We start from the raw sequence: 24617 nt of genomic DNA on the forward strand, positions 1-24617 counted from the left end.
TGCGGATACATTTCTGGCGCTGAGACCATTTTCTGTCCCGAGCCCCAGAAATGCGTCCAACAGTCGGAGAACAGGTAACAGTGCCATAGCGCGGTTTTGTTTCCCTGCTAGACCAAATTTCTTTTGGTCTACTTTCCACCAGTTTACAAAAATGGCTGCGACACATATTAATTGTGTCTGAGTTACCACTCCGCCAAAGCCACGCCCCTTTTCAGAGAGTCATTTTTTCTGGCACCGCCAGCTGATAAATAGGTCGGAGAGCAGAACATGCGGTGAGAGCGGCACAAAGCTGGCGGAAACACCATACTACATGTCCCCCATTGAGTTCAGTATAAAGAACATTGAATACTCACCTTCCTGCAGCCTCCAGGACGCTGCGCAGGTAGAGGCAGGTCCTAGTGCTCTGCCCACACATATTTATCCTCCCATCTCATATGTCTGGGGGGCTGTATGAAAACAATGAACCTCTTATACTCGCCTCCCGTTCTGCCTGTCACAACCAAAACCGCAGTCAGTTCTAAGCCAATTTTGACGCCTGATCAGGGACAGCTGTAGATTTGTGCCAAAATGTTCAACTTTTTTTTTTACGTTCACATCTAGATTCAGGTGATAACTCAGGGAACACTAGAAAACTAAACAATGGCGAATTTCAAAGGGAGACTCTTAGGTGCAAAAAAAGTTGCACTTGAGGGTAAACACCATGAAAAGTCGCAAAAATAAAAGAAAAAGGGCAAGCGAAAAGTTCCATACAGGTGCCCCAATGTGTTTTATACCCATCTCATGGATCTCTCGTGTCAGATACTAGTAAATGTTCAGAAGGTAAATAAAAGTGTAGATAACCCTGGACCCTGATAATCTAAGTACATTGTCAGTACACGGCATCTCACAGAACTATATGGATTATAAAGTGTCTGCTCAGAGAGTCCCGGCTCACACTCCGGAATCTTACACCAACCACTACTGAGTGATAGGAGCTAAAACCTCAATAACACTGAGTAACATTGTAACTTTCATTCAGGGGCACAACCCTTTGATGTGAACCCTGGTGCAGCAGCATGGCGGAGGGTTACCAGTGGGGTAAGAGGACGCAGACAACGTGCAGCATTATATTCATTTATTAAATCAAAGAATATTCAGATAAATCCCCTGTGAAGTGCACCAGTATTGTGTCTTTCCCTGCACCAAAACTCCATGGAGTGTCCATAGTCCAAGAGTGGAGAGCACAGGAGACCCCTAACCCCCAATATGTGACTCATTTCCAAATATTATCAATTATAACAATTTTCCCGTAGGATAAAGAACAATATTCGCAATATGTTTGATGTTTATAGTCAGATTCTTCCATTTTCTACAATGAGGGGTGAAGGGGTTCACATGAATAAAGTGGGGGTCACTAGACACAACCCCTCCCTCATATAAGGAGATATTTAAAGGGACTGCACCCACAAGAATGGGGGTCCAATGCATCCAGGGCCTAACTTGCCATCACTGGGACTCCCCTTGAAGGCTTATTGGGCAGGGGGGAGGTAATAATCGCCTGATCCAGCCCCTGCACACGTTGAGCCTCCCCCGTACACGTGGGATTGTTGGCCGCACCGGTGGTGGGGATTGTTGGCCGCACCGGTGGTGGGGATTGTTGGCCGCACCGGTGGTGGGGATTGTTGGCCGCACCGGTGGTGGGGATTGTTGGCCGCACCGGTGGTGGGGATTGTTGGCCGCACCGGTGGTGGGGATTGTTGGCCGCACCGGTGGTCGGGCTTCCTGCTTTTGCCGATTAGGAGGCAGCTCCATCCGGGGGAAGAATCTCTCACACAGGATGAAAGCTGAAATGGCTTCTCCCGGCGTAAATTTTATTATGTTCAATTAAATTGGATTTTTTAGAAAAACTCTTCCCGCAATCTGCACAAGTGTGAGGCCGCTCCCGCGTGTGAACCTTCCCGTGCTCCACGAGATTGGATTTCATGGAAAAACTCTTCCCACATTCCAAACAGGGAAATGGCTTCTCCCCGGTGTGGACCTTCTGATGCCGAACCTGATCCGGTTTACGTGCAAAACATTTGGCGCAGTGCGGACACGGGAACGGCCGCTCCCCTCTGTGCGTCCTCCGATGCTCCAGGAGATTGGACCTGATTGCGAAACTCTTCCCACATTCCGGGCAGGGATACGGCCTCTCCCCCGTGTGGGTTCTCCGATGTTCCACCAGGTGAGATTTAGAGCTAAAACACTTCCCACAATCCACACACGGAAACGGCTTGACCCCCGTGTGAACCTTCTGGTGTTCCCCGAGATTTGACCTCCAGGTGAAGCACTTCCCACATTGCAGGCAGGAATATGGCCGCTCCCCGGTGTGGATCCTCTGATGTTCCAGAAAATTGGGTTTGTTGGTGAAGCACTTCCCACACTCCGGACACGAGTATTTCCTGCGGGTTTTGTGTCTCGTCTTCTGCTCCGACGATTGTTTCATAAAGTCGTTTGAACCTTCAGCCCATAGAACTGGCGATGGGTCAGAGGGGGGGTCTAACGTGGGGGGATCCGATGGGACATCCCCGCTGAGGATGACGGGAGGAGGGGATGGGGGGGTGGGGCATTGCTCCCCAATATTTCCTACATTATCACATTCTACTTTAGCATTTACAGAGGAGGGGAAGGGGTCACACTCCTCAATGAGAAGGTCGTCTGCTGGGGAAAAAAATAAAATATTTTTCAGGGTTTTTTTTACACCAGATGTCAATGTTTTTATAGAAAATGAGGCCAATGATTGGTCATGTTGTGTACAGGACTGGAAGCAATGACTGCACCAACAGTGTCTCCTGGTGAGCAAGGAAAATCCATCCTGATAAACCAGGGACATAACTCATAATTAGAGGCACCGCGACTGCGCTAATTGTATTATATTCGGTATCCATGGACCCCTTTCTTCTGAAATCAACTTTTACAATTATGCTTATGAGTCAGAAGGGCTCTGGGAGGGTTACCAGAGCCCCTCTGTGTGGCAGCTTTGCAAGCCGTTACACTGTCTCACCCTCTCAGTGTAACATCCTGTGAAGTTACTGAACAAACTACTAGGTCAGTGTCATGTACCAAAAACCAATCACTAATAAAGATAAAACATAGAAATATTTATTGGTATACTCTAAAAACACCTAAAAGGCACTCCCAAAATGTGCCATCCTATCTCTGTAAAAATAAGACAGAGTAATCCTCCTCACTAATGCCTAAATGTCTGGCATACACATGGACAAAGTGCAGATAGTACAGGTCAATAATACAACAATGGAAGATAAACATACTAGCTGAATGGAAATGTGAATATTATAAATGAATATCACCCAAGTCCATGTGTGTGAGGAGGAGAAAACGTCCCCACGCGTATCGCCGCGCTCCTGCGGCTTCCTCAGGGAGTTACCCCTGAGGAAGCCGCAGGAGCGCGGCGATACGCGTGGGGACGTTTTCTCCTCCTCACACACATGGACTTGGGTGATATTCATTTATAATATTCACATTTCCATTCAGCTAGTATGTTTATCTTCCATTGTTGTATTATTGACCTGTACTATCTGCACTTTGTCCATGTGTATGCCAGACATTTAGGCATTAGTGAGGAGGATTACTCTGTCTTATTTTTACAGAGATAGGATGGCACATTTTGGGAGTGCCTTTTAGGTGTTTTTAGAGTATACCAATAAATATTTCTATGTTTTATCTTTATTAGTGATTGGTTTTTGGTACATGACACTGACCTAGTAGTTTGTTCAGCATGTTGTGCAATTTCAGTGTTTCTTCCACTTATATTATATACTAGTGGAGAGGCTATCAGCTTTACACACATCCTGTGAAGTTACAGCACAGAGGGACTCTGGTAACACCACCTAATTTTAAAAGTTGAGTTTAGAAGGAAGGAGGCCACGGATAACAGATATAAGAAGATCCCACAGTCCCGGATCTATGAGTAATGTCCCTGGTTATCAGGATGGATTGTGGTGGTAGATTTCCATTAAGATATCAAATTGAGCTTTTTCCTTGAGGTTATTTTGGTGGCTCCATGCAGGACCTGTAGGATATTCTTTACATTTTACGCTTGTTGCTGATCAGGTCTAGTGTGACCTCTAGTGCTGCCCCCTATGTTCTTAAAACTCAGCATGCCCCCTCCCCCCACGTATTTCCACTAAAGTATCAATCACCTGATCATGGTCCTCTCTGGTGACTGGAGAAGCCCGGGGCGAGCGTCTGTATATCCTGGAATAACACTGAGCGGAGGGCGATGTCCTGCACCAGTGATATCTGTACGTCGCTGTCGCTGCTCTGTATATAGATCTGTATATCCTGGAATAACACTGAGCGGAGGGCGATGTCCTGCACCAGTGATATCTGTACGTCGCTGTCACTGCTCTGTATATAGATCTGTATATCCTGGAATAACACTGAGCGGAGGGCGATGTCCCGCACCAGTGATATCTGTACGTCGCTGTCACTGCTCTGTATATAGATCTGTATATCCTGGAATAACACTGAGCGGAGGGCGATGTCCTGCACCAGTGATATCTGTACGTCGCTGTCACTGCTCTGTATATAGATCTGTATATCCTGGAATAACACTGAGCGGAGGGCGATGTCCTGCACCAGTGATATCTGTACGTCGCTGTCACTGCTCTGTATATAGATCTGTATATCCTGGAATAACACTGAGCGGAGGGCGATGTCCTGCACCAGTGATATCTGTACGTCGCTGTCACTGCTCTGTATATAGATCTGTATATCCTGGAATAACACTGAGCGGAGGGCGATGTCCCGCACCAGTGATATCTGTACGTCGCTGTCACTGCTCTGTATATAGATCTGTATATCCTGGAATAACACTGAGCGGAGGGCGATGTCCTGCACCAGTGATATCTGTACGTCGCTGTCACTGCTCTGTATATAGATCTGTATATACTGGAATAACACTGAGCGGAGGGCGATGTCCCGCACCAGTGATATCTGTACGTCGCTGTCACTGCTCTGTATATAGATCTGTATATCCTGGAATAACACTGAGCGGAGGGCGATGTCCTGCACCAGTGATATCTGTACGTCGCTGTCACTGCTCTGTATATAGATCTGTATATCCTGGAATAACACTGAGCGGAGGGCGATGTCCCGCACCAGTGATATCTGTACGTCGCTGTCACTGCTCTGTATATAGATCTGTATATCCTGGAATAACACTGAGCGGAGGGCGATGTCCTGCACCAGTGATATCTGTACGTCGCTGTCGCTGCTCTGTATATAGATCTGTATATCCTGGAATAACACTGAGCGGAGGGTAATGTCCTGCACCAGTGATATCTGTACGTCGCTGTCACTGCTCTGTATATAGATCTGTATATCCTGGAATAACACTGAGCGGAGGGCGATGTCCTGCACCAGTGATATCTGTACGTCGCTGTCACTGCTCTGTATATAGATCTGTATATCCTGGAATAACACCGAGCGGAGGGTAATGTCCTGCACCAGTGATATCTGTACGTCGCTGCTCTGTATATAGATCTGTATATCCTGGAATAACACTGAGCGGAGGGTAATGTCCTGCACCAGTGATATCTGTACGTCGCTGTCACTGCTCTGTATGTTTTGTGCTTGGAGATCGCAGGACCCAGGACCAAAAAGCATCAAACAGTCCGATATTCTCTCTTACCCTGAGGTGTGAGGTCCTAGTGCTCCTCCGTCAGGACCTCCTTGTACTGATCCTTGTGTCCCTCTAGATACTCCCACTCCTCCATGGAGAGATGGACAGTGACGTCCTCGCACCTTACAGGGACCTGACACACACAACGACACGGTCATCACCCAGTCACATGACCATATCATGTCCCAGCATTCCCGGCGGGGCTCACCTCCCCGGTCAGCATCTGCAGGATCTTGTTGATGATCTCCAGGATCTTCTGCTCGTTGCGTCTTTGATACTTGTGTGACTGACAATGGGGCAGTACCCTGCAGCTTCTGCTGCTCCGCTGTCCTGTCATATTGGGCTCGTGCCTTGGAGACATAATCTCATCAGGTTTTTTCAATGCTGCGTAATCCTGTGTATGGAAAAGCACAATAATAGGTATCATTATACACATCCCAGAATCCCTTTCTTCTAGCCAGGCTTTAGTAATACAGATAAGAGAACAGTCATGTGATTTACCTGCCACCTGGCTCTAGTAATAGAGATACGAGCAGAGTCATGTGATACAGGCACCACCAATTCCTAACAGCCGTCCTGGCTCTAGTAATAGAGATACGAGCAGAGTCATGTGATACAGGCTCCACCAATCCCTAACAGTCGTCCTGGCTCTAGTAATAGAGATACGAGCAGAGTCATGTGATACAGGCGCCACCAATCCCAAACAGTCGTCCTGGCTATAGTAATAGAGATAAGAGCAGAGTCATGTGACACAGGCACCACCAATCCCTAACAGTCGTCCTGGCTCTAGTAATAGAGATACGAGCAGAGTCATGTGACACAGGCGCCACCAATCCCAAACAGTCGTCCTGGCTATAGTAATAGAGATAAGAGCAGAGTCATGTGACACAGGCACCACCAATCCCTAACAGTCATCCTGGCTCTGGTAATAGAGATAATGCCATGTCATCAAGTCTTTCTTTTGGCTTTATTATATATATGTAGATACTGTAGACGTAGTGTCCCTCACCTCCCCAGTCAGCAGGTAGATCATCTCCAGGGCGAGGTTTAATATCCTCTTGGTTTTCTTGCTCCGGTCTTTTTCCATCCTGAATGAGGAAAAGGAAAAATTATCTTGTGGATGTTTATGTGAAGAGAAGAGTCTGAGGATCACTCACACAGGGCTGAGCTGTAATACCAGACACAACCTACTGGTAACGGGGGCGCTGCTTAAAAAAATCATTGAATGAGATGAAGGAACGCTTGTTCACAGTGGAGACTTTTTGTGCAGGACAGGGGTCGGTACAGCTGCTCCTACCAGTCTGTAGCTACTCAGCCCGTGCACCCAAGGAGCAGATGGTCTAGACGTGAGCACCCATGAACCTGTAGGTGCCATCCTCTCCCCCTGCCCTTATGGAGATGCTCGGATCCAGTCGTCTCGCCGGCTCGGATCCTTGCGTTGCTCATTCTTTCCTCTTCCATCGATGATGTCACTTTGTTGCAGATGTTCTTTATGTGATACAATGTAACAAGATGTTCGGCGTCAATGGCTTCCCCCCCTAATGTTATACCTGGAGGGTGGATTAATATTTATGAAGCTTCTGCGGCTCCGCAGTCAGATCCTCCATCGTACAAGGCTCCGAAAATAGTGAAAAAAAACATTAAAAAAAAAGTCTGTGCAGTATATATATATAATAGCTGCCTATACAACAATGCAAACTATACAACTACACAAGTCACTCACTGACTCCCCCGAACCCCTGCGTGAAGGACCTCTGATGATGTCACCATCATGTGATCACTCACAGGAGGGGGCGGTGTGTACTGGTCACATGACAGTGACGTCATCAGAGCTCCCAGTAACTGACACATAGTAACAGGTTACAGGACGCGGCTCACGTAACTGTTACTCTTCACTTCCTCCCGTCTCGGGGTCACGGGGTCAAACGTTTGCAGGAGCCAAAACGAGTTGTATCCAAAACACATGTGGATAGTACAGCAACAAACCCCGCCCCCTCTGTGGTGCTGACTCCACCCCCTTGTGACATCACTCAAGGTCCTGTGTGCACCCTCCTCAGGACACACAGATAAGTTACTGATGAAGGTAAGTGACACTTTTATGGGCAGCCTGAGGATGCTCACGTCTGTCGCAGTCGCTGGAGGATTAATGTGGCGCATTGTGAGACCCATTTATAGAACTTCATGTGATGGATAATGTATTAACCCCTTACAGCCCAGGCTCTGTACACACATCCCACTGGAGGATAACAATTACTCCCCTCAGCTGCACCATAAGAGACAAGAAGAGGGGAAGCCAAACCTCCGACTCCAGGGTCCTGATCTCCTGGTCCTTCTAGCGGAGCTGAGATAAATGTGGCCATCACTTTACTTATTCCTCTAATCTATAGCAGAGGAGCTTCACTACTGAGCATGTACATAAAGTGCAGCCACATTCACCTCAACTAAAAGGGGCATCAGCCTCTCAAGCCCCGAGTTGTGGTCCACACCCTTTACACAGACTCCAATGAGCACTAACATAACTTCAGGAGGTCGGGTAGTGATGAGTGCAGCTGAGAAGCCTGGGTCCTCTCCTTCCACTCTGCTCTGCGTCCTCCTTACCCCGGGTTCCCCTCTGTTTCCTCACTGCTCCCGGCTCCTCTCCTGCTGCTCCGCTCTGTGTCCTCGCTGCTCCCGGCTCTTCTCCTGCTGCTCCGCTCTGTGTCCTCACTGCTCCCGGCTCCTCTCCTGCTGCTCCGCTCTGTGTCCTCACTGCTCCCGGCTCCTCTCCTGATGCTCCGCTCTGTGTCCTCACTGCTCCCGGCTCCTCACTGCTCCCGGCTCCTCTCCTGCTGCTCCGCTCTGTGTCCTCACTGCTCCCGGCTCCTCTCCTGCTGCTCCGCTCTGTGTCCTCACTGCTCCCGGCTCCTCTCCTGCTGCTCCTCTGTGTCCTCACTGCTCCCGGCTCCTCTCCTGCTGCTCCGCTCTGTGTCCTCACTGCTCCCGGCTCCTCTCCTGCTGCTCCGCTCTGTGTCCTCACTGCTCCCGGCTCCTCTTCTGATGCTCCGCTCTGTGTCCTCACTGCTCCCGGCTCCTCTCCTGATGCTCCGCTCTGTGTCCTCACTGCTCCCGGCTCCTCTCCTGATGCTCCGCTCTGTGTCCTCACTGCTCCCGGCTCCTCTCCTGATGCTCCGCTCTGTGTCCTCACTGCTCCCGGCTCCTCTCCTGCTGCTCCGCTCTGTGTCCTCGCTGCTCCCGGCTCCTCTCCTGCTGCTCCGCTCTGTGTCCTCGCTGCTCCCGGCTCTTCTCCTGCTGCTCCGCTCTGTGTCCTCACTGCTCCCGGCTCCTCTCCTGCTGCTCCGCTCTGTGTCCTCACTGCTCCCGGCTCCTCTCCTGATGCTCCGCTCTGTGTCCTCACTGCTCCCGGCTCCTCTCCTGCTGCTCCGCTCTGTGTCCTCACTGCTCCCGGCTCCTCTCCTGCTGCTCCGCTCTGTGTCCTCACTGCTCCCGGCTCCTCTCCTGATGCTCCGCTCTGTGTCCTCACTGCTCCCGACTCCTCTCCTGCTGCTCCGCTCTGTGTCCTCACTGCTCCCGGCTCCTCTCCTGATGCTCTGTGTCCTCCTTTAGAAGGGTTAGTAGGGGTGGTGGGCAGATATTAGGTGGGTTGGTAGGGTATGAGCAGACATTATGTGATGGTGACCTCCCTGTCAGACTCCTGGACAGCAGCCACACACCGTCCTCCTTTTAGCGCAGGCGCCATGTTGACTCCTCCTCCAGGCAGTTTCCCGGGTGTTTCAGTTACAGCAGGAGGCAGAATCCGTGTGCGCTGCTGCCACCTGCTGGACATGAGCATGAACTGCAGCCAGATGATTCCTGCAGTGATGTGGAGGGGCCCTGGCCCTGTGCCTGCAGCCACCTGTGCACACACTGCGTTATCTGCTGCTGTCCTGCCTATGGTGATAGCTGCGCTGCTGCTGTTTTCCTTTATTATTTCCTATTGATAAATGTCACATGAGATGAAAGATAATGCAATACCTATATTTCTTTTCAGATAATATCATTTGACGTCTCCTCATTTCGTGGATGATTTATCCAAAATGGAAATAAGCAGGGACAGGACGACGGAGAGGATAATAAACATCACCTTAGAGATCCTTTCCCTGCTTACTGGAGAGGTGAGGGGATTCTGGGAGGTCACATGACATCACAGCTGGAGAAATGGGGCATTCTGGGAAGTCACATGACATCACACTTATCTCTATTACTAGGGCCATGACATGGCTGGAGAAATGGAGGATTCTGGGAAGTCACATGACATCACACTTATTTCTATTACTAGGGCCATGACATGGCTGGAGAAATGGAGGATTCTGGGAAGTCACATGACATCACACTTATTTCTATTACTAGGGCCATGACATGGCTGGAGAAATGGAGGATTCTGGGAAGTCACATGACATTACAATTCTAATAATAAGGCCACTTTATAACTGAGGAAATAAAGGATTCTGAGAAATCTAGTAATAAGAGAATGACTTCCCACAAGACATACAATGATATTTATAACAGTTTTCTCTATACACAGGATTACACCTTAGTGAAGATGTCGTCTAATACACACGTGGGCTCCGATGTGGCTGGAGGATGGAGCGTGGAGCATTACACGGGTGAGAGAAGCAAGAAAATAATAGAACTTACCAACAAGATCCTGCAGATGCTGACCGGGGAGGTGAGCGCCGCCGGGAATGCTGGGACATGATATGGTCATGTGACTGGGTGATGACCGTGTCGTTGTGTGTGTCAGGTCCCTGTAAGGTGCGAGGACGTCACTGTCCATCTCTCCATGGAGGAGTGGGAGTATCTAGAGGGACACAAGGATCAGTACAAGGAGGTCCTGACGGAGGAGCACCAGGACCTCACACCTCAGGGTAAGGCTTCCTGGAACCTGAGATTTGACTGTGCAAATGTTCAATAATAAAATCAGTTTTGATCTCCGGCAGATGACCCCTACAGCAACAACTCGGAGGAACCAGTCCCTATTTATCCAGAGTATGAAGAGAAGTATGGAGATCCGTTTGTAGAGCATCTATACCCTTCACATGTCCCTGAAGATCATCCATTCATCCATGTAGAACATCTCCTCCCCGCTGGAGATCACTCATCTGACAAATCTCCTACTGACCCGTCGCTGGAAACCTTCCCATGTCCTGAATGTGGGAAATGTTTCAAGAAGAAGTTCAATCTCATGATCCATAAAAGGATCCACAAGGACGAGCGGCCGTTCTCGTGCTCCGAATGTGGGAAATGCTTCAAAAAGAAGTTCAATCTCATGATCCACAAGAAAACGCACAAAGACGAGAAGCCGTTTTCCTGTTCCGAATGTGGGAAACGTTTCACCAGAAAATCCTCTCTTGTGACCCATGAAAGGATCCACACGGGAGAAAGGCCGTATTCATGTGACAAGTGTGGCAGGTGTTTTACCCGGAGATCCATTCTCGTGGATCATCAGAAGTGTCACACCAAGGAGAAGCCGTTCTCTTGTGGAGAATGTGGCAAAGGTTTTGCCCAAGATATGGACCTCGTCAGACACCAGAAGGTTCACACCGTGGAGCGGCCATTTTCATGTCCGGACTGTGGGAAGCGTTTTACTCGGAAATCCACTCTGTTGGAACATGAGAAATCGCACGCGGCTGTGAAGCTGTGGCCGTGCTCGGAGTGTGAGGTCAGCTTCACCCAGAGGTCGGACCTGGTGATACATCAGAGGATCCACACCGGGGAGAAGCCGTATTCCTGCCCAGAATGTGGGAAGTGTTTCACACGGAAACAACACCTGGAGAATCATCTGATGGTTCACACCAGGAAGAAGCCGTTTGAATGTCCCGAATGTGGCAAAGGTTTTAGCCAGAAGATGGAGGTCATGAGACATCAGAAGGTGCACTCAGGCGAGCGGCCATTCCCGTGCTCCGAGTGTGGGAAGCGTTTTGGTCGGAGAACAAGTCTCCTTGAACATCAGAAATCTCACAGCGGGGAGAAGCCGTTCTCGTGCTCGGATTGTGGCAAAGGTTTCATGCAGAGGTCGGACCTGGTGATACATCAGAGGATCCACACCGGGGAGAAGCCGTTCTCGTGCTCGGATTGTGGCAAAGGTTTCATGCAGAGGTCGGACCTGGTGATACATCAGAGGATCCACACCGGGGAGAAGCCGTTCTCGTGCTCGGATTGTGGCAGAGGTTTCATGCAGAAGTCAGACCTGGTGATACATCAGAGGATCCACACCGGGGAGAAGCCATATTTCTGCTCCGAGTGTGGAAGGTGTTTCACACGGAAACAACATCTGGAGAGTCACCTGAAGGTCCACATTGGGCACAAGCCATTCACATGTTCTGAATGCGACAAAAGTTTTCCCCAGAGGTCGGACCTGATCAGACACCAGAAGCGCCACACGGGGGAGCGGCCATTTATAGGCTCAGAGCATCAGAGGAGGCACCGCGGAGCCAAGCCGTATTCATGTCCGGAGTGTGGGAAGAGCTACGCCCTGAAATCACAAGTCATCAAGCACCAGATGATCCACATACAGGACGATCCCTAAAGGACCAAAGACCTAGAAGATATTTATTACAGATTTTCTATGTATATTTTATAATAAAATTCGGATCATCCCGGATTTATCAGTGTGTTCCACAATGGCATCCCATCTGTGTCTGACAGGGAACACCAGATAAAATGATTCTGGGGGCCCAGTGTACCCCATCCCCTGAGAAACGGACCCTAATGGCCTCCAACTTAGGTCCTGTTTACACGGCCGTTGTGGGGGACGTATCTCTGGCCACTGGCGGGCGGCCTTATATATGACCTCATAAACGGTAATAGGCTCTTGGTGGCGGTGCCGTGCGGTGTTGTAGACGGGGAAGCGATAGAACATGTTCTAGGGGTAAGAAGGGCTCCCCCTCCTCCTCCTCAGCTCCAGGCACCTGTGTGTATATAGCATTAGGTTCTTCTGCTGTATTTCTGGGTCTGGACTCCTCAGAGGATCCATGAATGACCTCAGACTATTACTCTTAGACCTGTTGCCCCTTTGCTGATTTCGAGGCTTTACCTTCTCCATGCAATCAATGTCCCTGCGATATATACTCAGCGGCCACTTTTTTAGGTCCACCATGCTAGTAACGGGTTGGACCCCCTTTTGCCTTCAGAACTGCCTCAATTCTTCGTGGCATAGATACAACAAGGTGCTGGAAGCTCCTCAGAGATTTTGCTCCATATTGACATGATGGCATCACACAGTTGCCGCAGATTTGTCGGCTGCACATCCATGATGCGAATCTCCCGTTCCACCACATCCCAAAGATGCTCTATTGGACTGAGATCTGGTGACTGTGGAGCCATTTGTGTCCAGTGACCTCATTGTCATGTTCAAGAAACCAGTCTGAGATGATTCCAGCTTTATGACATGGCAAATTATCCTGCTGAAAGTAGCCATCAGATGTTACAGGGTACATTGTGCTCATAAAGGGATGGACATGGGCAGCAACAACACCATGACACCACCACCACCAGCCTGAGCCGCTGATACAAGGCAGGATGGATCCATGACACCACCACCACCAGCCTGAGCCGCTGATACAAGGCAGGATGGATCCATGACACCACCACCACCAGCCTGAGCCGCTGATACAAGGCAGGATGGATCCATGACACCACCACCACCAGCCTGAGTCACTGATACAAGGCAGGATGGATCCATGACACCACCAGCACCACCAGCCTGAGCCGCTGATACAAGGCAGGATGGATCCATAACACCAGCACCACCAGCCTGACCCGCTGATACAAGGCAGGATGGATCCATAACACCAGCACCACCAGCCTGACCCGCTGATACAAGGCAGGATGGATCCATGACACCACCACCACCAGCCTGAGCCGCTGATACAAGGCAGGATGGATCCATGACACCACCAGCACCAGCCTGACCCGCTGATACAAGGCAGGATGGATCCATGACACCACCACCACCAGCCTGAGCCGCTGATACAAGGCAGGATGGATCCATGACACCAGCACCACCAGCCTGAGCCGCTGATACAAGGCAGGATGGATCCATGACACCACCACCACCAGCCTGACCCGCTGATACAAGGCAGGATGGATCCATGACACCAGCACCACCAGCCTGAGCCGCTGATACAAGGCAGGATGGATCCATGACACCACCACCACCAGCCTGAGCCGCTGATACAAGGCAGGATGGATCCATGACACCACCACCACCAGCCTGACCCGTTATACAAGGCAGGATGGATCCATGACACCAGCACCACCAGCCTGACCCGCTGATACAAGGCAGGATGGATCCATGACACCAGCACCACCAGCCTGAGCCGCTGATACAAGGCAGGATGGATCCATGACACCACCACCACCAGCCTGAGCCGCTGATACAAGGCAGGATGGATCCATGACACCAGCACCACCAGCCTGAGCCGCTGATACAAGGCAGGATGGATCCATGACACCACCACCACCAGCCTGACCCGCTGATACAAGGCAGGATGGATCCATGACACCACCACCACCAGCCTGAGCCGCTGATACAAGGCAGGATGGATCCATGACACCACCACCACCAGCCCGAGCCGCTGATACAAGGCAGGATGGATCCATGACACCACCACCACCAGCCTGACCCGCTGATACAAGGCAGGATGGATCCATGACACCACCACCACCAGCCTGAGCCGCTGATACAAGGCAGGATGGATCCATGACACCACCACCACCAGCCCGAGCCGCTGATACAAGGCAGGATGGATCCATGACACCAGCACCACCAGCCTGACCCGCTGATACAAGGCAGGATGGATCCATGACACCAGCACCACCAGCCTGAGCCGCTGATACAAGGCAGGATGGATCCATGACACCAGCACCACCAGCCTGACCCGCTGATACAAGGCAGGATGGATCCATGACACCAGCACCACCAGCCTGACCCGCTGATACAAGGCAGGATGGATCCATGACACCAGCACCACCAGCCTGAGCCGCTGATACAAGGCAGGATGGATCCATGACACCAGCACCACCAGCCTGAGCCGCTGATACAAGGCAGGATGGATCCATGACACCACCACCACCAGCCTGAGCCGCTGATACAAGGCAGGATGGATCCATGACACCACCACCAGCCTGACCCGCTGATACAAGGCAGGATGGATCCATGCTTTCATGTTGTTGACGCCAAATTCTGACCCTACCATCCGAATGTCGCAGCAGAAATCGAGACTCATCAGACCAGGCAACGTTTTTCCAATCTTCTACTGTCCAATTTCCATGAGCTTGTGCAAATTATAGCCTCAGTTTCCTGTTCTTAGCTGAAAGGAGTGGCACCCGGTGTGGTCTTCTGCTGCTGTAGCCCATCTGCCTCAAAGTTGGACGTACTGTGCGTTCAGAGATGCTCTTCTGCCTACCTTGGGTGTAACGGGTGGCGATTTGAGTCACTGTTGCCTTTCTATCAGCTCGAACCAGTCTGCCCATTCTCCTCTGACCTCTGGCATCAACAAGGCATTTCCGCCCACAGAACTGCCGCTCACTGGATGTTTTTTCTTTTTCGGACCATTCTCTGTAAACCCTAGAGATGGTTGTGCGTGAAAATCCCAGTAGATCAGCAGTTTCTGAAATACTCAGACCAGCCCTTCTGGCACCAACAACCATGCCACGTTCAAAGGCCACAAATCACCTTTCTTCCCCATACTGATGCTCGGGAGAACTGCAGGAGATTGTCTGGACCATGTCTACATGCCTAAATGCACTGCCGCCATGTGATTGGCTGATTAGAAATTAAGTGTTAACGAGCAGTTGGACAGGTGGACCTAATAAAGTGGCCGGTGAGTGTATAGTCACTATATGTTCTGCAATGCGCTGCTGCTTATGTTGGGTTATTACTCGGTGACACTTCAGTGTCAGGTCCTCGAGGACACACGTTGCTTCACCCGTCGTGAGCTTAACAATGAAGTCGTCCTCCCTGAGAACTCGTTCCTCTATGCCCAGTGGTGCAGATGTCTTTACTGCTGCTGCTTCATATCACCCGGACCAATGTAGCGCCCCCTATAGCCCTTATTGTGAAGATGGACCCCCCCCCCCCATAGGCCATAGTGGGGTATTTACCTCATGAACAATGCGATCTGCCCCCATTAAATCCCTTCATATCCTCCCCTTAGTTTTGTAGCTTTATATCTAATGCTCCAAAGTACAAGGGGGTCACATGGCCAAGGGGTGGGGGGTCACATCAGGTTTTTTTTAGATGTATTTTGTCAAAATCCATATAACTTGCAGGCACGGTTGTTGGCCCCCATTCACACTGCCCATGAATTATGTCCCCATCGCTGTGGCACCTCATGGTTATGATTCTCTCTTGTTTCGGTTTTCGCCCCAATCCTACTTTTTGCTGTAAAAAAATTAAAATAATGAGTAAAAAGAAACTTCCCACATCTCCTCCTGAAGCCGGCGACGATATCATGACATCAGGACAACCGGCCGCACACGGCACAGGGAGGCGCAGGGACTTGTCCTCCACATGCAGATGAAAGTTAAAGGGTTATTCCTCCCACGAAGACAAGACCAGATATTGGACAGACCCAAATATCTGAACTGTCCCATCCCAGTGGGGCGGGAGCAAGTGGCTGTTATTCCCCCTCCTGCAGATATTTGTAAAGGGGTTGTCCAGTGACCAGTTTCCCCCACTAATTTGCTGATTGGTGATGACCGGGGGGGGGGGGGGGGGGCGGGGGGAAGGGGCGCTATATACACCGGACACAGGGCTATATACACCGGACGCAGCGCTATATACACCGGACGCAGCGCTATATACAACGGACGCAGCGCTATATACAACGGACGCAGCGCTATATACACCGGACACAGGGCTATATACACCGGACACAGCGCTATATACACCGGACACAGGGCTATATACACCGGACGCAGCGCAATATACACCCGACGCAGCGCTATATACACCGGACACACAGCGCTATATACACCGGACACAGGGCTATATACACCGGACGCAGCGCTATATACACCCGACGCAGCGCTATATACACCGGACACACAGCGCTATATACACCGGACACAGGGCTATATACACCGGACGCAGCGCTATATACACCGGACACACAGCGCTATATACACCGGACACAGGGCTATATACACCGGACACAGCGCTATATACACCGGACGCAGCGCAATATACACCCGACGCAGCGCTATATACACCGGACACACAGCGCTATATACACCGGACACAGGGCTATATACACCGGACGCAGCGCAATATACACCCGACGCAGCGCTATATACACCGGACACACAGCGCTATATACACCGGACACACAGCGCTATATACACCGGACACACAGCGCTATATACACCGGACACACAGCGCTATATACACCGGACACAGCACTATATACACCGGACACACAGCGCTATATACACCGGACACAGCACTATATACACCGGACACAGCGCTATATACACCGGACACAGGGCTATATACACCGGACGCAGCACTATATACACCGGACACACAGCGCTATATACACCGGACACACAGCGCTATATACACCGGACACAGCACTATATACACCGGACGCAGCGCTATATACACCGGACGCAGCGCTATATACACCGGACACAGGGCTATATACACCGGACACAGCGCTATATACACCGGACACACAGCGCTATATACACCGGACACAGGGCTATATACACCGGACGCAGCGCAATATACACCCGACGCAGCGCAATATACACCGGACACACAGCGCTATATACACCGGACACACAGCGCTATATACACCGGACACAGGGCTATATACACCGGACACACAGCGCTATATACACCGGACACAGGGCTATATACACCGGACGCAGCGCAATATACACCCGACGCAGCGCTATATACACCGGACACACAGCGCTATATACACCGGACACAGCGCTATATACACCGGACACAGCGCTATATACACCGGACGCAGCGCAATATACACCCGACGCAGCGCTATATACACCCGACGCAGCGCTATATACACCGGACACACAGCGCTATATACACCGGACACACAGCGCTATATACACCGGACACAGGGCTATATACACCGGACGCAGCGCAATATACACCCGACGCAGCGCTATATACACCGGACACACAGCGCTATATACACCGGACACACAGCGCTATATACACCGGACACACAGCGCTATATACACCGGACACACAGCGCTATATACACCGGACACACAGCGCTATATACACCGGACACACAGCGCTATATACACCGGACACACAGCGCTATATACACCGGACACACAGCGCTATATACACCGGACACACAGCGCTATATACACCGGACACACAGCGCTATATACACCGGACGCAGCGTTATATACACCGGACACACAGCGCTATATACACCGGACGCAGCGCTATATACACCGGACACACATCGCTATATACACCGGACATACAGGGCTATATACACCGGACACACAGCTATATACACCCGACACGCCGCTATATACACCCGACACGCCACTATATACACCGGACACAGCGCTATATACACCGGACACAGCGCTATATACACCGGACACAACGCTATATACACCGGACACGCCGCCATGTATACCCGACACACAGCGCCATATACACCGGACACAGCGCTATATACACCGGACACAGCGCTATATACACCCCGCATACCGCTATATACACCGGACACGCCACCATATATACCCGACACACCGATATACATTCATTGTTGTGTATGAGGAAGCTTTTGTTTTAATATAGTTATATTATCCGCACAATGTATAAATATATCGCATACAGTGTAGTCCCCACTACTCAGCCAGACTGCAAACCGCATTTCCAAACGCATTATGTGAACACTACCTGAAAACCCATATTGTGTTCTCCGTATGAAACTACAACTCCCGACAACCCTGGCATAATAACTGCGCACGCGTGAAACAGCAAAGCATCATGGGCCGCCTGTCGTGCGATGACTCTTCCTTTTCGTCCAATCAGATGACAGCCAGGATGTTCTAGCCACTTGCCATTGGACCGTTCCTTAGCTATATCTCATTTGATAAGGCGCACGACAATCAAACTCAACTGAGATTGCCATTGGTCAGGATTTCTTCTCCGTCTTCCTCTGTCAATAATCGGTGAATACCCGAAGGGGCGGGACATTGCTTCTTCCTCTCCTATTGGCTGAGGCCTCACGGGCGTGAGCAGTGATTGGTGGAGAGCCGTCTGACTGACCTGCGCCTTCTGGACGGCGGCTGCGATCTCTTCCTGGCATCGGTGATTCCCGGTAATGATGCGACCGTCCTGTATGAGCGGAGATACCGCGCTGACACCGCCCTCCCGTCACTTGGGTCATTACTGCTTGCAGTGACGTCATACCGCGGATTTTCCTGAGGCGTGACGTAATCCTTCAGGTCCGGGGACTCCGTGTATCAGTAAATGTTCAGCCTGTGACATCACTGCACTGCATGGGGACTGAGGTCACATGATTCATCAGTTTTGGGGTCCGTGGGTCACATGACTCTACCCCCCCTAAGTGATGACACAATCCGGTTATGGGGGCGCAGAGTCTCCCCTGACGGGTCAGTGCGGCCTTGTACAGGTGGTGACTGCTCTGTCTGGTTGTCTCTCACATAATTTGTGCAGAAACTGTGGTGTATGAGGGTGTCCTGCTGCCCCGTCCCTTTAATTGTCCTGCTGCCCCGTCCCTTTAATTGTCCTGCTGCCCCGTCCCTGTAATTGTCCCCGCTGCCTCGTCCCTGTAATTGTCCCCGCTGCCTCGTCCCTGTAATTGTCCCCGCTGGCCCGTCCCTGTAATTGTCCCCGCTGGCCCGTCCCTGTCATTTGTCCCCGCTGGCCCGTCCCTGTCATTTGTCCCCGCTGGCCCGTCCCTGTCATTTGTCCCCGCTGGCCCGTCCCTGTCATTTGTCCCCGCTGGCCCGTCCCTGTCATTTGTCCCCGCTGGCCCGTCCCTGTCATTTGTCCCCGCTGGCCCGTCCCTGTCATTTGTCCCCGCTGGCCCGTCCCTGTCATTTGTCCCCGCTGGCCCGTCCCTGTCATTTGTCCCCGCTGGCCCGTCCCTGTCATTTGTCCCTGTCATTGTCCCCGCTGGCCGTCCTCATGCTCTTGTTTTCCTCCCCACAGGATCGGTGGTCCCGAGGACGGTCACAATGGCGACAGATCTGCTGCTCAACGACCTGGACACCAAGTTCTGCGCCGACAACCTGCTGACCAGCGAGGACTGGGGTATATACACTGTATACGGGGAGGAGGGGTATATACACTGTATACGGGGAGGAGGGGTATATACACTGTATACAGGGAGGAGGGGTATATACACTGTATACGGGGAGGAGGGGTATATACACTGTATACAGGGAGGAGGGGTATATGCACTGTATACAGGGAGGAGGGGTATATACACTGTATACAGGGAGGAGGGGTATATACACTGTATACAGGGAGGAGGGGTATATACACTGTATACAGGGAGGAGGGGTATATACACTGTATACGGGGAGGAGGGGTATATACACTGTATACGGGGAGGAGGGGTATATACACTGTATACGGGGAGGAGGGGTATATACACTGTATACGGGGAGGAGGGGTATATACACTGTATACGGGGAGGAGGGGTATATACACTGTATACGGGGAGGAGGGGTATATACACTGTATACAGGGAGGAGGGGTATATACACTGTATACAGGGAGGAGGGGTATATACACTGTATACGGGGAGGAGGGGTATATACACTGTATACGGGGAGGAGGGGTATATACACTGTATACGGGGAGGAGGGGTATATACACTGTATACGGGGAGGAGGGGTATATACACTGTATACGGGGAGGGCCCGGGGGGTATATACACTGTATACGGGGAGGGCCCGGGGGGTATATGCACTGTATACGGGGAGGGCCCGGGGGGTATATGCACTGTATACGGGGAGGGCCCGGGGGGTATATGCACTGTATACGGGGAGGGCCCGGGGGGTATATGCACTGTATACGGGGAGGGCCCGGGGGGTATATGCACTGTATACGGGGAGGGCCCGGGGGGTATATGCACTGTATACGGGGAGGGCCCGGGGGGTATATGCACTGTATACGGGGAGGGCCCGGGGGGTATATGCACTGTATACGGGGAGGGCCCGGGGGGTATATGCACTGTATAAGGGGAGGTGTAGCATGTATCGGGGGTAGCAGAGGGTGCAGCATGTATCAGGGGGGGGGGGGGCACATGTTGCTCCTGCAGAACACGTTGAAGTTCCAGGCGAGGCTGAGTGGTCCCCAGGATAAGGAAGTGTTTCCCGGCAGCAGATGTTCTCTAGGACCGGAGTATGTGACACAAAACTATTGTAGGACGTTATTCTGGACTCTCCCGGGTGTTACTGCGGCGGTTACTCTGCAGGTCTCTGCACGTACAGGGAGAGGCGCAGGAGGTGCGGCTTTATGTGCCCCAAAGTATCTGGAGGAGCCGGCATCTGGTTTTACAGCAAAGTGCTGCGGTTTTCTTGCTGTTAATCTACTAGCGCTCCCATGACAACACTTCCTGGCTCCTTCTGTACAGCGCGCTCTATCACTGAGGATAACACTGCGACCATCTGCGTCCTGGGAAGTGTCAGCACACGAGTCACGGGGACAATGAGGCGTGATGTACAGTACGGGGCGCGGGCTCCAGCAATGCCCGTGTCATGCCAGTCCATTGCTCTGGAGCTTCTGTACTACAGACAACTCTGTAGAGCTCTTTATAAACACTTACCTTAGGTGTACCCCGCCGCAGTGCAGACCCGAGGGTGTCCAGGGTAACAGACTACAAACATCTGTGTAGTCGGATCCTGCTCTCACTTACAGGGAGATCTTCCACCGTATATTATAAGAAAAGAGTGAAGTGATAGTTGGCTCTAGAGTCTGACTACACGGGGGTTGTTTGTAGTCTGTAACCCTGGAGACGAGTCGCATCTGTTTGGTTTTAATAAAAGCTCTTTATAGTTATCAGGGACTTTATTTTTTCATCTTTAGATGCAGACGATTATTTGGGATAAACAAATTGAGTTTGGGAAACCCATCCGCTGGCCATAACTCTGGGGCGTAGTTGGTCCTCCTGCCGTGGATGGGCGTCTTAAAGGGGTTGTTCTGTCTAAAGGAGGCTGAAGGATTCCCAGTGTGGGAGACCTCTCTACAGGCGCACCTTGTATTATGTGTACAGTCTCCTCATGTCAGGTATGTCTCCCTTGTATCTCAGACACAGGCCTGTACAGCTTCCCGGAGGTGTCCGATGACTATGTCGACCTCTTCTCATCCGGTTTCGGCTCCTATCCTCTACATTTGGTAAGTGACCACAGGAAGTTTTACCGCCAGGCCCCGCCCCCTCCTCTCTGTCTACATCACTTGTCACCTATCCGCAGTATGACAGCCAGATGGACGTAGAGTCTTGTTCCGTGTCATCGTCTTTGGATGAGATCCACAGAATTAACCTGTCAGGTGTGTATATATATGTATGTATGTATGTATATATGTATGTATATATGTATGTGTGTTTATGTGTCACGACAGGAGGGGGAAATATTTCAGTGTTTCTGAAAGTCAGGAAAGAAAATGTTAAGAGAAATCATCCTGATGAACCAGGGACATCACTCATAGATCCGGGCACCGGGACTGTGGGGATCTTCTTATGTTTGTTATCCATGGTCTCCTCCTTCTAACATCAACTTTTAAAATTATGCTAAGGAGCATGACGGGCTCCTGGGGTGTGTTACCAGAGCCCCACTGTGCTGTAGCTTCACAGACTGTTACATTGCCTCCCTCGGCCAGATGTAATCTCTCACAATGGAGAGGAATGTTCTCTGCATAATGTAACATCCTGTAAAGCTACAGCACAGAGGGGCTCCGGTAACCTCTCCCAGAGCTGTTCTTGCTCATCACCATAATTATACAAGTTGATTTTTAGAAAGGAGGAGACCATAGATAACAAATATAAGAAGATTACCGCAGTCCCGGTGCCTGGATCTATGAGTAGGTGCCCCTGGTTTATCAAGATGGAGTTTGATTTACTTTAAAGATTAGGATTGTGCAAAAGAAGTAACTTCAGTCGTAACTGCTGTGCAGGCCGGTGTGTCTCCATGGTTACAGACTACAAACAAACCCTTGTAGTCAGATCTACCAGTTTTTATGACTTGCAGGAAAGTGTTTCCTCTTGCTGAGATCTGATTGGATGTATCACATTGTATCACAATGTGATGCAGATACTTCACAGATTTTTACTTCTATTCTTGACTTTGTACAATGAGGGTTTTTTTGTTTTTTTTACATTTTTTTTTTATTGCTGTTTTTTTTTTTTTTTTTTTAGATCTCTTGGTTAAAGCCGAGCCAGTGTCTCCGTTCTCCTCGTCGTCTTGTGACTCGTCTTCCTCCTGTGATGGTCTCTACACTGTGAGTACATGATTATTAGCTTTGTGCCGCTTATCTCTGAGGAACACAAGAGTCGCAGCAGCAGATTGTATGAAGCCGAGCGCAGTGCTGGTGCAGGACTAGTGTCTAATCCTTCAGTACCTGGCGTCTTCCATCCGCAATGTCTGCAGCGCTTTATCCAGGTCACTGTCTGCCCTCCTGTAACTATTCAGCATGTTCTTTGTTTCCTTGTACATTCAGCCATCGCCTGGAGACAAGGAGACCTCAGTGAAAGTTGAGCTGCCGCCGTCACCCCCATGTCCTGGCCTGGAGGCGCCTCCTGCTCCCTGCGGCACCCTACAAATAACTCTGCTGCCAGTGTCAACAGCAGGTGGGTGATTTACATAACTGCTCCGACCGGTGCTGTGTCTCATAACCATCACACATCCGGCTCTGCAGACGCAGGGGGATCACATACTTCCCTCGCTGCCGCAGTCTATCACACACGTTACATTGCGATGTCCTGCACTGACCTGGTCCTGGCTGATAAATGGCTCAACCACTCGCCCTCCATGTCTCCCACAATCCGTTCCCATCCTGGGTCTCCGGGAACTTTGCATCAGGGATAATGTTCCATCTGAAGGGTTTTTCTATTTCGGGCTCAGGGTGATTGGCATCTCCTCATATTTATGGCAGAATTCTGGAGGAATTTGTACCTTAAGTGTCCTGCACCACATTGAGGGTTTTGGACCATTTTTAGGCCCTTTTCCTACTTGTCTGAAAGAGCCCTGTCCTTGGTAATACGAGAGCGTGCTCAGACAGAAAATTCTATATTGTGGGGCAGCAAACTAGACCAACTAGTAGGAGGGGTAAAGTACAACTCACCAGATTAATCATCATCCAGCATCAGACACGGGGAGTAATCCGGAGCAGTGGAGATGTGTCTAGTCCTACTGTGCACCGATTTATGACCAACATATTAATACATCTCCCCACTTTGTCTGTTTTTGCACCCATTCTTTTGCTGGCCCTAACTTCTTTCTTTTTCTCCTTTTTTTTTTGGGGGGGGGGGGGGCTTTGGTGAGATTTTTGCTTTTTAAATTTGGGCTATTTTGGTTTCTGCTAATAACAGTGTTACCCTAAAACAGACATTCTTATAGCAAATTTTGATTTGTCTGTTTATTTATTAAGACCTTATTTTTCATTTTTTTGTATATTGCATTAAGGGGACACTTACTTGAGATTGTTTGATCTTTTATATAATGCACTTACTTAAATAGTGCAGTGCATTATATCTCCAGAAACAAGCCCTCGGCCTGGCCAAATAGAAACTTGTCACGAGCAGCCCTGGGTCCTTCACTGTATTATGGGCTGCCGTGTGGCACCCTGCAACTGCAGCCTTCTGCAGCTGCTTAGACACCATGGTTTAAGGCAGTGGTGGCTAACCTATAGCACTGGTGGTGGAGGTGGCACTCGGAC

The 24617-nt window shown here is 50.6% G+C and overlaps 1 protein-coding gene across 4 annotated transcripts in view; it reads left to right on the forward strand.

Annotated features, from left to right (window-relative positions):
• The first annotated feature begins 7624 nt into the window (after nt 1–7624).
• The window catches only part of ATF6B (activating transcription factor 6 beta), a 30331-nt gene continuing 13338 nt past the window's right edge, over nt 7625–24617 (forward strand). Inside the window, exons 1-9 of one of the 4 annotated variants that reach the window (XM_072124816.1) lie at nt 7634–7748; nt 9693–9816; nt 10227–10370; nt 10446–10569; nt 19887–19988; nt 21994–22079; nt 22157–22232; nt 23098–23180; nt 23400–23529. In XM_072124816.1, the coding sequence (XP_071980917.1) occupies nt 9739–9816; nt 10227–10370; nt 10446–10569; nt 19887–19988; nt 21994–22079; nt 22157–22232; nt 23098–23180; nt 23400–23529 (823 nt within the window). In that variant the 5' untranslated portion in view covers nt 7634–7748; nt 9693–9738. Of the gene's footprint in view, nt 7749–9692; nt 9817–10226; nt 10371–10445; nt 10570–10641; nt 12446–18880; nt 19157–19886; nt 19989–21993; nt 22080–22156; nt 22233–23097; nt 23181–23399; nt 23530–24617 lie in introns of those variants that run through there. The other 3 variants (XM_072124818.1, XM_072124819.1, XM_072124817.1) reach the window with 3 other exon arrangements.

The sequence above is a fragment of the Engystomops pustulosus genome, chromosome 9 (genome assembly GCF_040894005.1).
Source record: "Engystomops pustulosus chromosome 9, aEngPut4.maternal, whole genome shotgun sequence".
Classification (NCBI taxonomy): Eukaryota; Metazoa; Chordata; class Amphibia; order Anura; family Leptodactylidae; genus Engystomops; species Engystomops pustulosus.